The sequence below is a fragment of the Phoenix dactylifera genome, unplaced genomic scaffold (assembly GCF_009389715.1).
Source record: "Phoenix dactylifera cultivar Barhee BC4 unplaced genomic scaffold, palm_55x_up_171113_PBpolish2nd_filt_p 000274F, whole genome shotgun sequence".
In the NCBI taxonomy this organism is placed as follows: domain Eukaryota; kingdom Viridiplantae; phylum Streptophyta; class Magnoliopsida; order Arecales; family Arecaceae; genus Phoenix; species Phoenix dactylifera.
The window spans coordinates 552,974-567,054 of record NW_024067759.1 but is presented as its reverse complement, the minus strand read 5'-3'; the positions used below and the strand labels follow the sequence as shown (position 1 = coordinate 567,054).

Sequence of the window (14,081 nt, the reverse complement as noted above, 5' to 3'; positions counted from 1 at the left end):
ACTGAGGTCGATATTCCATGTCAAATTTTCTGAGCTCCACCACCTAGTTTGCTAGCTGTCCTCCATTTTCAGGCTTCTAGAGAACCTATCTCATCGGTTGGTCAGCCAAGACGTTGATTGAAGGGCTTGGAAGTATACTTAGATCTTCCGAGCTGAAATGATAAGGGCGTAGACCGTTTTCTCTAGTTTGGATTATCTAGTCTTGGCATCCCGCAAATTCTGACTTGTGTAGTCGATCGATTTCTGGCATCCCTACTCCTCTCAGACTAAAACCGAACTCACAATGGTGGGAGAAATGGCCTGGTATAGGTAGTGTTTCTTTGGCCTACGGTTTAATGAGAAGGGCCGATAAGCTAAGGTACTCCTTTAGTTAATCGAAGGCCTCTTGATACTCCTTGATCCATTGGAAGTCTTTCGGGTGCTTCAGGGCGTTGAAGTAGGGGAGGTAGCGTTCCACAGATTTGGAAACGAATTTTATAAGTGCGGTGATCTGTTCAGTCAGGCACTGGACTTCTTTGACGGTCTTCGGGGGTTGCATCTAGATGGAAGAAATATTGGACACCTCGACCTCGGGCCAGATCGACCCCTCTGACTTCAGACATGAACTGAGGTGAACGACTTCATCTCCAACTAAGGAGTCGCCAGCCGAGCAGATCCATTAGCACACATCGACAAGGGATGACGACCCAAACAATCGACAGCCTTGGCAATCTATAATCATGGCAGCCCCATGTCCAGCATCAAACTTACGCCGCGCTCTGCTCACACAGACTGATCCCTACATTGCGGTTGTACCACCGACTACTATTTGGCATCATTGCATGTCACGTCAGCCCAAGTAACAATAAAACTAGCTCCTCTATTTAAAGGGGTAGCTCGGGAGACTTGAGGTACGCAACATGCAATACTATTTAGGGAGGCGATACTCTGCTAAGTCTCTCATTTTTATATTGTTGTCTCGTTGTTCTGACTCAAGCATCGGGGGGTCTCCCACCGAAAATTCTTCGGCAAGCAAACTTCTTTGCATGCCTCCCTACGGAGGAGACTGGCACCCAATGCCTCAACGAGTTGCACAGCTCACCTTTCGCTGACCTCAAAGTTGTCCGAACTGTACTTCTATCTTGGTTTGAATTTTATGGGAACAGATTGGCGCTAGAGAAATGGCCCATCCTCAGCTACATCAACCCTAATCGAAGGGAGAGACAATCGGCATGAGGTCGCAAGGAACCCATGGCACATCGCGTGCTACGCAATGTCGCGCTCCAACCTCCTGAGGGTTGTTGAGAGCCCCGAACCCGCTCCGTCGGAATGACCCGCCGTGCTTGTGGATAAGGAGCAGTTCGACCTGCTCACTCAATAGGTATAGGCGTTGACCGTAGCGGTCTAGAGCCTGCAACAGGCAGTGGGGCAACCGGAGCTGGACCTACCAGAATTCGGCCAGCCTAGCCCCCGCTCTGAGCAATTGGCACACCATATGCACCTGGTCAGCTACTCCTCTTAAGACCAAGACCCTGAACCATTGTGTCAGAGTCGACATACCCAGAGGAGTGCCCCCGACCGAAAGAGGAAACAATGCGTTTCAAGTTATCAGTTTGGCGGCGATTCCGTCTGGAGCCTTTAGCCTGTTCATCTTGTGGAGCCCCCACTATAGTGGGAAGCCAACCTTGATAGGAGAATCAAGAAAATGGGTCGACAGATTTAGGCCCTTAAAGGATAAGCTTCGAGGGTGAGCAACCACTCAACTTTTCCTTGGAGCCTCCCTTTTTCCACCTCGATTCAAAATACCGTAAGTGGAGCCGTACGACGACACCTCAGTCCTTTAGATCACCTTGATAGCTTCAAGGCTCTCATAATGCAGCATGGAGCCACTGATGTCGTACTTTGCAAGGCGTTCCTTGCGACCCTTCGCAAAGTGGCTCAGTTCTAGTTTTCCAAGTAGAGCTGATCAAAACCCGGGCCGAGCCAGGCTCGGGCCGGGCTCTACAGCAGAAATTAGGCCCGATGGCTATGCCCAGGCCCGGCCCAGCCCGACTGTCGGGCTTAAATTTTTGTCCAGGCCCGATCCGACTTTATAAATCTGATTCTAGGCCCGTCTAGCCTGGCCCGACCCGATAGGCCCGACCCGACAGGCCCGATTTTTTCTTTGTTTGGAATATGGAAATGGGCCAAAATGGCCCGCCCAGGCCCGACCCGATTTTTTTGCTCGGGCCGCTTTTCTTGCCCAGGCCCGACCCATGGGCCTTTTTTTAATGCCCAAGCCCAAAAAATTTCGAGCCGGGCTGGGCGGGCCAGAAGGCCCGTGATCAGCTCTATCTCCAAGCTTCGGCCCAAATACATCCAATCCTTTGGGCAACTCGCTTGCCTCTTCGCGGCATACTTCGTCTCCAGCCGAAGACAACACCGTGGCTCAGACGCGCTGCTCGACATCAAGCAGAGGGAGAGAAAATTTCTCAGAGAATATGTCATCTGTTTTAACGTGGCTACATTGGAGGTCCACAACATGGACCAGTCGGTTATGATGTCTGCGATGAAGAGCGGCCTATAGCCGTCGAGCTTCCTCTTCTTCCTAAAAAGGCACTTTTCCGACGACTTTATTGAAATGTTGGCACAGGTTGACAAGTATGCCCATGTTGAGAAAGCCATGGCCTCCTGCAGCGTGTCTGCCAACAGGAGACCCCCCAAGGAAGCAAGAGGGGACACGAAAAGTAAAGAGAGCCGAGAAATATCTCACCTCGGCGTGAGAGGGGCTCGCGACGACCCAAGAGCCCCCTCCTAGAAAGTTTGAGAGGTACACCGCTCTTACTGCTTTGAGAACCCAGATCCTCATATAAATTGAAGGCCAAGGCTACCTACACTCTCCTTGTCGGATGAAGGCAATGACATTCAACAGGGATAAGAAGATCTACTGCTGCTTCCACCAAGACCATGACCACGACACCGAAGAGTGTTTTCGGAGCTGAGGCACTCATTCGACACGGGCGGTTGGGACGAGATTGAGACGTGATGTGAAATGATGCTAGGCAGCAGCCGGTGGTACGACTACTGTGCGGGGGTCAGTCTGCATGGGAAGAGCGCAACATAGGTCTGACGTTGATGTAGGGCTGCATTGATTACGGACTGCGAGGGTTGTCGATTGTTAAGGCTGTTAGCCTTTGTCTATGCATGCTGATGGTTCTTTTCGGCTGGCACTTCTCGGTTGGAGTCGAAATTATTTATTTTGCTTTATGTTCGAGGCCAGAAAAATTAGTCTGACCTAAAATTGAGATGTCTCATATTTTTTTTTAAGGGTCTGCAAGAAACATTAGAGTAGGTGGCCAAGAAAGGAGATTTGAAATTTAGAACAGTCCGCCCCAACAAAGCAGTAGTTAGCTCGATGAGAGAAGGACAGGGCGAACCCATGGAAGTGGGGAGACCTGGCACCTTGGGAGCTGAAAAACTGACAACACCTTAATCGCATTAAATGCCGAGCTTGCCAAGTCGTGGACTCGGCTCGGAGAGAGCTCACCCAGGTCATTATGGTTGGCCATTTTCCCGAAAAATCGTCCTAATTCGGTATAACTGGTTGGACCTATACCATCTGAATGTGCATGCATGAAATGCAGTTCTTCGAATAGTTGCAGGTTCCTTTTGGAATGAGGTTAACAAGAACGAATTTCTCAGTGAAAAAAAAGAAAAGAAAGAAAAAAGAGGTTAAGAAGAATGGGATGCTGGGAGTTCTAGGTGTCGATCTGCAAGAAAGCTTTAGAGTATTGTTTAACCAGTTATAAGGTGAGTTTATTGGAAGAAGAAAAGATGTCATGTGACCTAGTCTCAAGAGTTTATGAGAACATTGACAAGATAAGAGCCAGTCAATATTTCAGCCCACCTGGAATGCTGAATGGAAGCTTTACCAGGAGACTATTGTTCGTAGCAGAGGTCTGCCTCGGGTAACAGAGGAGGCTTTTATAAGATAGAAAGTATTGTAAGATGTGAATCAGAAGCAAACCAATCCTAACATGCTTCAAGAAAGGAGCAATGCTAATGTAACATGTAAAGCTATTTAAAAAATGCTTTAAGAATGAATCAGAAAAGTATAAGGTACTGCAGCGATTAAATGGGAGTCTTACTTTCCAGTAACGGTTGTTGAACATTTTGGAGAAGCTTTGGTTCATGAACAGCAGTATTGTTCAATTCCATCTGTCCATCTGTCCATCTGTCATATGTGGTAGAAATGTTGTACCTAGGGCTATCATTTGGTATGACTTATCTATTTTGGATTCTCTCAAAACCTCATCCTTCTCTCTTTTGAGGCAATTACTCTGTGTTTTGAACCACAAGTACATAAAGAAGTTTTGAAACTGATCGTGGGTTCATGACAAATCAAAGTACAGAGTATGGAACTTAGAATGTAACTGCATCAAAGTCCTCACAAGGAATACTGCAAGCACCAAAAGCCATGCTCCTGACACTTCCAAGATCTTGACTTATAAAGCACAAACACACACACACACACACACACACACACACACACACACAGAGAGAGAGAGAGAGAGAGAGAGAGAGAGAGAGAGAGAGAGAGCATCTGAAGCTATGCTCCTCATCATATGATACCCATCCGTGAGACTTTGCTGCTCCACATCACGATAGAAACATCAAACTATGAAATGAATTCATTGCCTTGATACCTGCCTTCATAACAAACCAATATGAAAAAAATATGTCAATCTAATGTAGCAAAGTAAAACATATGTTGTTTAATTGGCCTCAATAAGTATAACTTATTTGTTACCTTTATAGGATAGCATACCATGATAGAGGTGATGGCACCTTTGCAATCATTCCGATTTATTGCCCTGAGCTTTGCCCTGTAAAAAACCATGCGATATCATCAATTTTTTCCCCCTTTTTTTTGGGTGATGATGCGGTTTCGTCGATTTGGAACTAATTGAAAAAATATATATTGAATGAATCATTTAGAAATAAATTCGATATCAAGGAAGATATCATATATGGATTTCTAAAGGGGGAATCAATGGAGATACAACAAAATTTTCAGACTTTCGACTCTTACTATAAAACATATGAGAAATAAATTTTTTTGTGTAATTGTTCTTCTAAATTTAGAATCTCAAGCTTAACACTTGAAGATCAAATGTTGTATGGTATAGCTCAGAGAAATACAATCACAGAGTAACTAATTTTCGAAGCGGCTACGAGGCATATACCAAAACAAAAGAAGCGCGCTAGAAGAGCAACTAATTTGAGCTCGTACCTTCATACAGTGGGCGCGTGCTCTGATCTTCGTATTGAGGCTGAACTAGATGACCCACTAGTTGCTTATCAATCCATACCGAGAAGATGTGCTCAATCTTGGGCCAGTCTTCACCTTCCTCAACTTTGCACCGTCGCCCGAGCTCCGGACAGTTGTTGATGCTCAAGAACTGAAGTTTAGTTGGCAGACCATCATTTGGCAAGCATAAAAGCTGAGGACAGTCTGAAATCTCGAAACGCATGAGTGATGTCAGGTTCTTGAGCCCATCTGGTAGGTACTCTAGCTGCCCACAGTTCTGGATTTTCCAAGTCTTCCAGCTTCCTTAGGTTCTGCAGTCCCCTTGGTAGTGCACGGATTTGAGAACAATGTTTGATCGCAAAATAGGTAAGGTCAGTGGGGAGCCAATTGTCTGGCAATGATACCAAGTGGTCACAGTAACTGATTTCCAAGCAGCGTATAGAAGCACGGCCAAGCTGGAGTTCTGAAGGCAAGCTTATTGTTGGCAACCCGCTGAGGGTCAGGGAGGAAAGAGAAGCGAGACTGGACCATGAGTCGAAAACCCAGTCGCCGCTGGCCTTCACCTCTAAAGATTGGAGCGATGGGAAGCTTCGCAAGCCAACTAATTTTGGGGATCCCTCAATCTCCAATTTTGACAGGGAAGGAAGATTATGAGTAAGTTGTCGAAGACCAGTGCAGTTCTTAAAAACCAGCTCTCGAAGCAAAGGAAGCAGGCAATTATCATATCCACACCAAACCTGCAAGCTGTGCATGCTCTCAAAATGTAGCTTTTGCAATGATGGGAAATTTCTTCTGTCATGACCACAAAATGAGCAATCCACAGTCTTCACTGAATCTATTCCTTTTACATAGAGTTCCTTCAGAAGTGGCAACTGTCCAAGCGGTGGGAGTTTTTCACATTTACCACAGTCGGAGAGCGACAAGATTACTAGATTGGAGAAGGAAGAATGCCATATCCAATCCGGAAATGAAGCACCTCCATAGCCTACTATCCTTAGCTCTTTGAGGTTAGTGTGAGGTTGGAGGCTATCCAGAACTTTCTCCTCATCCACACCGAGTGCATAGCTCCATCGTAGCTCTAACCTGTGAATGTATCGCTTTCCAGCTAAATTCGCCTCCTTGGCTTCTGCTGCTTTTGAAACAAAATGAAGGTTTGAAATTTGAAGCTCTCCATGTAGATTGTTCAAATCCTTCAGCTCTCTTAACCCACATCTATGCTGTGTACCTACAACAAATCTTGATAATGTTTGGAGATCAGTTAAAAGTCCAATTTTTGGTGGCATGGACCTCAGACTATTCCCTCTGGACATGGCAGCCTGTGCCATCACTGAATTTTCATCAAGATGCAGATCGAGATGGCGCAGTTTTCGGAGATTTCTTGTGCTCCAAGGCAACTCCAGAATATCACAATTTCTAAGACCCAATATCTGAAGATTGTAAAGGCAACCCACTGATTCAGGCAGCCTTCTAATATTTGTGTTGCGAAGCTGGAGGCACCGAAGGTGCTTCAAATCACCTATTGATTCAGGCAGCGTACTTATGCCACAGTTGCTCAGATCCAAGGTCCGTAGTCTTTCCAATCTCTTTGCAAGATTGCTGGGGACCCTTATCTCATGTGTTGTGGATCCACCAGCCAGCAGGAGCGTGTACAAGCCACTGTATCCATATAATGTCTTAAAAATATTCTTCCTTTGATTAGACAGAGGGGATTGCGTCGAGTTATCCCGCAGAAACCGGTCACAGATCAACGACAGATGCCGAGTCTTTGCAGAGAGATTGCATGGTTTGCCAAGCTCCGCTATACAACATTCCTCCCTTGATACATGTTGAGCAAAGTCATGAATAAGATTATGCATTTTGTACCTAGGTCGGCTGCTTTTATAGTCAAAGTGTGAGAACTGGAAGAATGACTTCTGCACAAGCGAATCAAAGTAGTAGCTGCCTATGTCTTCGATTCGTTCTCCCCCACTTGGCTGAATGAAATTTTGTGCTATCCACAGTTGGACTACGAACTCCTTCTCGAACTCGTAGCCTTTCGGAATTAAGGAACAATATGCAAAGCATGGCTTAAGATGTGCAGGCAATTGCTGGTAGCTCGAGCTAACCGCACGAGAGATGTCGCTGCTCCCACCAGAGAATTCCCACTTCTCGTCTTGGAGAATTGCTTCCCACTTGCTTCTGTCAGCTACCCTGCGCATCCTATGGCCCAAAGCAATCGCTGCCAGAGGCAAGCCCTTGCACTTGTTCACAATCCGTCTTCCGATATCATCTAGATCAGAAAATGCATTTGGATCTCGGGCAAATGCATACTGGCAGAACAAAGACCAGCAGTCATCATCTAATAAACCCTGCAAATAGTACGTAGTCGAGGTTCTCATAATATGCGCAGCTTCCTCACTCCTAGTGGTCACTAGTATCTTGCTCCCTTTGGCTCCATATAGCAAGGGGACTCTAAGCCTCTCCCATTCTTCCGTATCCTCATTCCATACATCATCTAAGACGAGCAAGTATCTCTTTCCAGCCAGCTTCTCCTTGAGGTGTTTCTGAAGATTGTCGAGATTGCTGAGGTCATATGCACAGCTATCTACGGATTCTATCATGGCTCTCGTGAGTCTTTTTACATTGAAATCATAGGATACATGAACCCACAGCTTGAGCTCAAAAATATCTCTCTACGGCCTCATCGTTATAGACTACCTGAGCAACGGTGGTCTTTCCAATTCCCACACATTCCATGAATGGAAACAACAGAAATGTTTCCACTGTCCTCCATCTGCGATGATACCAAGAGTTCTACTATCCCTTTGCTTATCGCTTTCCCTGCCAAGAGGTGATGAAGGATTAAGTGAGCTGGTCTGACGAAGGTCGCCGCGCTCTTCTTGATTTCTCATTCCATTCCCCACTCTCAAGCCAAAGGAATTCCTTCTCCTTCCGATGGCATCTAGTTTATCGGCTATCTCTTTCATTCTATGGGACATTTTGAACCAGAACAAGCCACGCTTAGGATTGATGACAGACAAGGAGTTGCCGTACCTGTGCGTATGGGATCAGACGCCGGCGTTGAGCTTCGGTAGCACACTCATCCAACACGTCGTTTGCATCATAGGCGACGACCCTGAGCTCGTTGAGCCACAATCCCACTGCGTGGTCAGTGCGCTGGCCTCTCCTCTGCATCACGAAGGACAACTTGAATCATGGAGAGATTGTCCCTGAGATTTCTCAGTTCGTCCTCCACTCCCAAGACCAATCTCCACTCCTCTGATAGAAGAGTGAACAAGTTCTGAAACAAGACCTGCAGAAAGGCCGACAGAACCGCTGCATCCATGTGCTTCGTTGCTTGCTTCTCAGAGCCCCTGCGTCCACAAAAAGAGACGAAGAGGCAGCAAAAGAGGTAGGTTGAGATCTGGGGAGAGAGATTGTCTGAGAACGCTCGTGTCCACAGAAAAGAGACGAATGGGGGAAGCCAAAGAGTTGTCGGTCAGACCTCTTGCGTTGACCGACGTATATATTAACAATTAGGTGGATGCGAGGAAGGCTACTTTTGGGCAACCATCAAGCCGTCCGGACTTTGAGCTATCCTTTATGTCGGGAGCTAACCTCAGTTCATGTTCCTGGAAACTACTTTTGTAGAACGTAGATGACCAGAAAATGAGGCCGGACAATCACAGCCACATGTGATGGGGAACGCCGAGGATGCTGGAGTCAACTAAACTCCAACACATAGTTGTCTCTTTGTTTTTATGTGATGATATAAGTTAGCTTAGAATGTGTGAGGGTCAGTCCATTGACCGGCTTGCACATGATTTGGGCCAGTAGGCCGGCCCTAAGAGTCCAACCTGATTTCTCATGTGCGCTGCACGTGAGGAAAAGGAGAAGGAGGACTTCGGCTAGGAGTCTCCTTCCTCCCACATCCAAACGCAAATCTCCTTTCTCCCCCGACGACTTTGACCGGGAGTCGGAGACCTAGGGCTACCGGGGCCCTAGGTCTCTTCTATATAAATGCCCCCACCTTTCTTGGCTCTCCACCAAACGATCATCGAGCTCCCTCCTCTCTCTTTTCTTTTCTTGAACTCATGGTTGCCCGTCTTTATCTTCACCGAAAATCGAGGTCGTCGACGCCTCCAGAGCCGAGGAACACTCTGATCTTCTTTCCCTTTCCTTCCTTTTCTTCCCACGGCCCGAATCGCAGCTGCCATCTAAGAAATCGGCCAGAAATCAACTGCCAAAAAGAGACCCAATTTTTTTTCCTATTTTGGCTGACTTTTTCTTCCACTTTTCGGCCACCAACACTGCCGCCACTTGGCGCCGGACCTCCGGTTAAGTCTCGCGGCCTCCCTACTCTTTTCCACAATAGAGTCGTGGCTGCCAGTGAGCAGCCAATAACTGAAAATTAAGGAAATGTCCGATTTCCCTATTTTTTGGGCTTGTTTCTAGAATTTGTCGTCATCCGACCACCACCGCCGGCCGTCACCACCGTTGGTGCCACCTTTTTGGACCACCATGATCACAGCCACCAGCCACCCCCTTCCTCCTCTGCTGTGCCAAGAAAGAAGAAAGAAGAAAAGAAGAGGAAGAAAGAAGAAAAGAAGAGGATGACAGAGAGAACCATTCCTCTCTTTCTCTCTCTTATTTTCTCTCTCTAATTTCTCTCTAGAAGATCTATGAAATTCAGTATCGGAGTGTCGACTTGATCTACGAACTCGAGTTGACCCTTATAAAGGGCTTCGATCCACCCTAGTGTCCGAGCTACCTATTGGACTGATCACCCCGGCCATGTTAAATATCCTTGAAACCTTCATTGATGAACTATGTTGATTAATCTTGACCCTAATTTTGTCTGATTCATCAAGTGAAGGTTTCAACCTTCGTACGTCCGGTCAAGACTTCTTGTATTATTAAAGTCATCAATTAGAAATTAATTTCGTTGTTCGTATTTTAAAAAGATCTAGCAGAGTCGCCTAGCGAAGTTTGACGGTTTAAGACGAAAGCGGTAAGTAGATCTTACACTCTTTATTATTTTCAAATTTTTACTTTTTATCGTGAGAGGAGATGCCGACCAGCAGTTGAGCAAGCTCCAAATGTGCCAGCCACTAGGGCAGACATTGCTGGAGTATGCCAGGTGGTGGCTCAACTCCTTCAACAACACCAGATGTAGGCCGCTCCTAGACTTGCACCACCTCGAGAGTCCTATTATGAGAGATTCAGAAAGTTCAACCTGCCGATGTTAGAGGGTAGAGCTGATCCTCTGACCATAGAGACTTGGATTTGGAAGATGGAGAAGATGTTCAATGCACGACAGTATCCTGAGACGTAAAAGTTAGAATGGCCATACTGATGATCAAGAAAAATGCTGAGTTTTGGTGGACTGATATAAAAGCTGCTGATGGGAATGAGGATGACCAACTGACGTGGGAAGAGTTTAAGAAAATATTTATGATCAATACTTTTTCGAGTCAGTAAAATTAGCAAAGCAGAATGAGTTATTAGCATTGGGGCAGAAGGAAGACATGATAGTATTAGAGTATGCAAATAAATTTAATGAGTTAGGTCGATTCTGTCCCCAACTCATAGAGTCTGAAAGGAGCAAGGCTAACAAATTTGAACAGGGTTTATGATGTCTGATTCAGTCTCATTTGTTGTCTCACCTCTTCATTAGTTATAAAGATATGCTGGAAAGTGTCTTGAAGGTCGAATCAAATTTGAAGAGACCAGAGAAGAAAAGGGGTGACAAGAAGAGGCCCATACCTGCAGGAACTCAAAATGACCAGCGAGAAAATTCAAAGAACAACTCTGCCAAAAGGAAGAAAGCTGAGACTTGCGGATATTGCAGTAAAAATCATGGTGGGCCTTGTTTCACGAAACTTGGAGCATGCTTTGAGTGCGGCAAGAAGGAGAATTTAGTGCGAGATTGTCTTAACAAAAAGAATGACTCTGGGCCTGCCAAACCTACTAATCACAAGCAGAAAGAAAATGCACAGGTGTTCGCTTTGACCCAACACGATGCCAGTGTAAGTGATCACGTAGTGACAGCTATCATTCTAGACAACTCCATAAATGTTCATGTGCTATTTGATTGTGAGTCTTCTAACCCTTTGCATCTTCTAAGTTTCTGCCTCTTTGGAATACATATATAAAGAATTGAACTAGCCTTTATGTGTTGTGCTGAGTGATTGTTGATCCTCTATTTGATTTTGATGAGCCCAAATACTTAAGTATATTTCATATTGTACTAATGAATTCAAGTGAGTGTTTCAGGTAAAATACTTTAAACTTGAAAGAATGTCTTAGAATATGGTTCAAGGAATTTAAGTAGAACTTTACTCATGTTGGAACCATTAAAGCTTTTGCCTTGCACTCGAGTCGACTTTCAGAATTCTCGAGTCAACTCTGGCACATGGTTACTGTTTGGCACTTCCTCGAGCCGACTCCTAGAAAGGGCGAGTCGACTCTTACAGTAAAGACAGAGAGCAGTTTTTCAAGTGCAGAGCGCGAGTCGACTCCAACTGTTCATGAGTCGACTCTTACAGGAAAGACAGAAGTAATTTTTAAAGACAGTGCTCGAGTCGACTCCAACTCTTCGAGAGCCGACTCTTACAGAAAAGTCAGGAAACAGTTTTCAAGCATAGTGCTCGAGTTGACTCAACTGTTCACGAGTCAACTCTTACAGAGAAGCTTAGAACAAATTTTCAAGCTACAGGTGCGCGAGCCGACTCTAACTTTTCACGAGCCGACTCCTATAGAAAAAGGCGGAGAGCAGTTTTACAAGATCAGAACGCGAGCGACTGCGGAATTCTCGAGCCGTCTCCTGGAAAACAGCTGGTAGTTCACATTTGAAAATGCCGTGGGCGAGTCGACTCCCGATTTCTTCGAGCAACTCTTACAAGATTGACAGAGAGCCTATTTGTAAGTGCCCGAACTCGAGCCGACTCTAGATTTTCACGAGGCGTCTCTGTTTCAGCCGAGCCGACTCCAAGACGGGCGAGTTGCCTCCAATCCTAATGGATACTTTGTCAGGATGCACAGTTTTATCAGAACGACTCTTTTCTCCTCTCCAACAGCTAGTTTTCAAGAAGTTAAGTTATAAAAGGTGGTTCTAAGTTTAAACAACAAGAAGAGGGACAATTCATTGAGAGCATTCAAGTCTATCAACCACCGAAGAAGAGTTAGAGCCATTCAAAGTGAAAAGAGGAGTTATTGCATCCCAAGTGATTTCAGAGCACTCTTCACATTAAAGGCTCATTGAAGTGATCCTCAACGATCAATGCATTCAAGAGAGGATCCAGTAAAGGAGAAGCAAAGTCTTCCATCGGCAAAATCTGTTTGAAGGCTTCTTCCTTTACATTTTGTTTATATTGCTATATCTGCTTATCTAGAAGCTTGTAATCTTAAAATCTTATTTTTTTGTTATTTGTTATTTGATTCAATCAGGAGATTGATGTTAGATGTATGCCCTAGAAGCCAATTTGGCTGACACATTGTTGATTCTAGGGACATAATTTTGTACTTGACTATTTATTATTGAATAAATAAAAGGCCATCTTTTCATTCATATTATTTATGTGTCTATGATTGTCCAAGAAATTAATAAGATGATGATACATATTCTCAAGAGTTGAGAATTTGAGCCATGTATCATTGGTGATTAATTTCTAAATGCTCCTGATCAATGGATCATCACGAGGACGGTGATCGATCCGATCAGTGCACAGATCACTTTCCTTCTGGATGGACGAGACTTGAGTCCACAGTGTAGGGACACTGAAGTGATAGTGCAGGTGCTTGTTAGAGAACAAGGGTACTGAGCGTGACCAAGACAAGAAGTCACTTGGATGTCTATCCACTCGTCAGTGACTTGCTTGATGTTGCAGTAGTGTGACTGGTCCTTTGACCTGCGGTGCTTCGGCTACTCACAGTGAGGTTATTGTAGTTTGACTGCACACATACATGGTCTCTAGCCATATGGGTCCATGCAGTGTAGATTGGCTGCAGTAAGTTCACTGTAGGAGTAGGGTATGCACCTATAAGGAATCTATCGACCTTGATAGAAGAGGAGTGATCCTATGTGATTTGTTAGACTGAGTTCTAAGACCTTGGCCAGGGCAGTAATATAAAGTGGAGAAAGAGTTTTCCACTATCGAACTCGAGTCGAATAAATCTTGACATATGACAGACGATGGGGTTTGACGAGTTGTCCATGACCTCCGTCCTGTAGGGATCCACGATAGTAGGACTGTATCACATGTTAACTGCACCTAGAGGTTCATCATTCATTCTGCTGGGTAGCCACTACATGCTGCTAGGTGTCACTGGTGGATGGTGGGACTCATAGGGATTATCTTGATGATCGATAAACCCTAATGAGTTGAGTTGGAATCGTTCCAACCCATTGAAAGGAGTTTTCAATGATATAGTGATAGAGATCACAATATATCTCACTACCAGTCAGAATAGAACCTATGGGGTCACACACACTAGAAGTATTGACCGATCCGATGGTTGAAAGTGATTAGGAATCACAAGTAATCAATTGATTGATAAGAAGTTGAAGAAGGAACAAAGGGAATTAATTAATTGGACTTGAAACAAGAGTCCTACTTCGAGTAGGATTCCTAGAGTCCTAATTGGATTAGGACTGGGAATCCTAGTTGGAGTAGGACTGGGATTCCTACTTGGAATAGGATTCCTACAATCCTAATGAGATTAGGATTTTGAATCAAAATTGGATTCCTACTTGGAGTAGGATTCCTAGAGTCCTAATGGATTAGGACTTCGGATTCAAATAGAGTCCTAATTGGATTAGGACTAAAATTAA

The 14,081-nt window shown here is 45.0% G+C and overlaps 1 protein-coding gene and 1 long non-coding RNA gene across 3 annotated transcripts; both read right to left on the bottom strand.

The window, feature by feature from the left end:
- Window positions 1-4,154: 4,154 nt before the first annotated feature.
- On the bottom strand, window positions 4,155-5,548 carry LOC120105386. 2 transcript variants are annotated; one of them, XR_005507751.1, is made up of 3 exons: window positions 5,252-5,548; window positions 4,769-4,844; window positions 4,155-4,668 (listed from the first exon to the last, which is right to left on the bottom strand). It is a non-coding gene; the product is annotated as an uncharacterized LOC120105386 (long non-coding RNA). The 2 variants fall into 2 exon arrangements; XR_005507752.1 differs by having other exon boundaries at window positions 4,155-4,664.
- Window positions 5,549-5,573: 25 nt separating this feature from the next.
- On the bottom strand, window positions 5,574-7,869 carry LOC120105383 (putative disease resistance protein RGA3). The gene is made up of 2 exons (XM_039117754.1): window positions 5,812-7,869; window positions 5,574-5,660 (listed from the first exon to the last, which is right to left on the bottom strand). Exons 1-2 carry the CDS (start codon window positions 7,867-7,869, stop codon window positions 5,574-5,576), a joined length of 2,145 nt encoding a protein of 714 aa, XP_038973682.1.
- Window positions 7,870-14,081: the final 6,212 nt, after the last annotated feature.

Coding starts and splice junctions, on each gene's coding strand:
- LOC120105383 (XM_039117754.1), bottom strand. CDS start 7,869: ATGATAGAATCCGTAGATAGCTGTGCATATGACCTCAGCAATCTCGAC. Junction 5,661..5,811: donor TGAAGGCCAGCGGCGACTGG/GTTTTCGACTCA, acceptor TATCATTGCCAG/ACAATTGGCTCCCCACTGAC.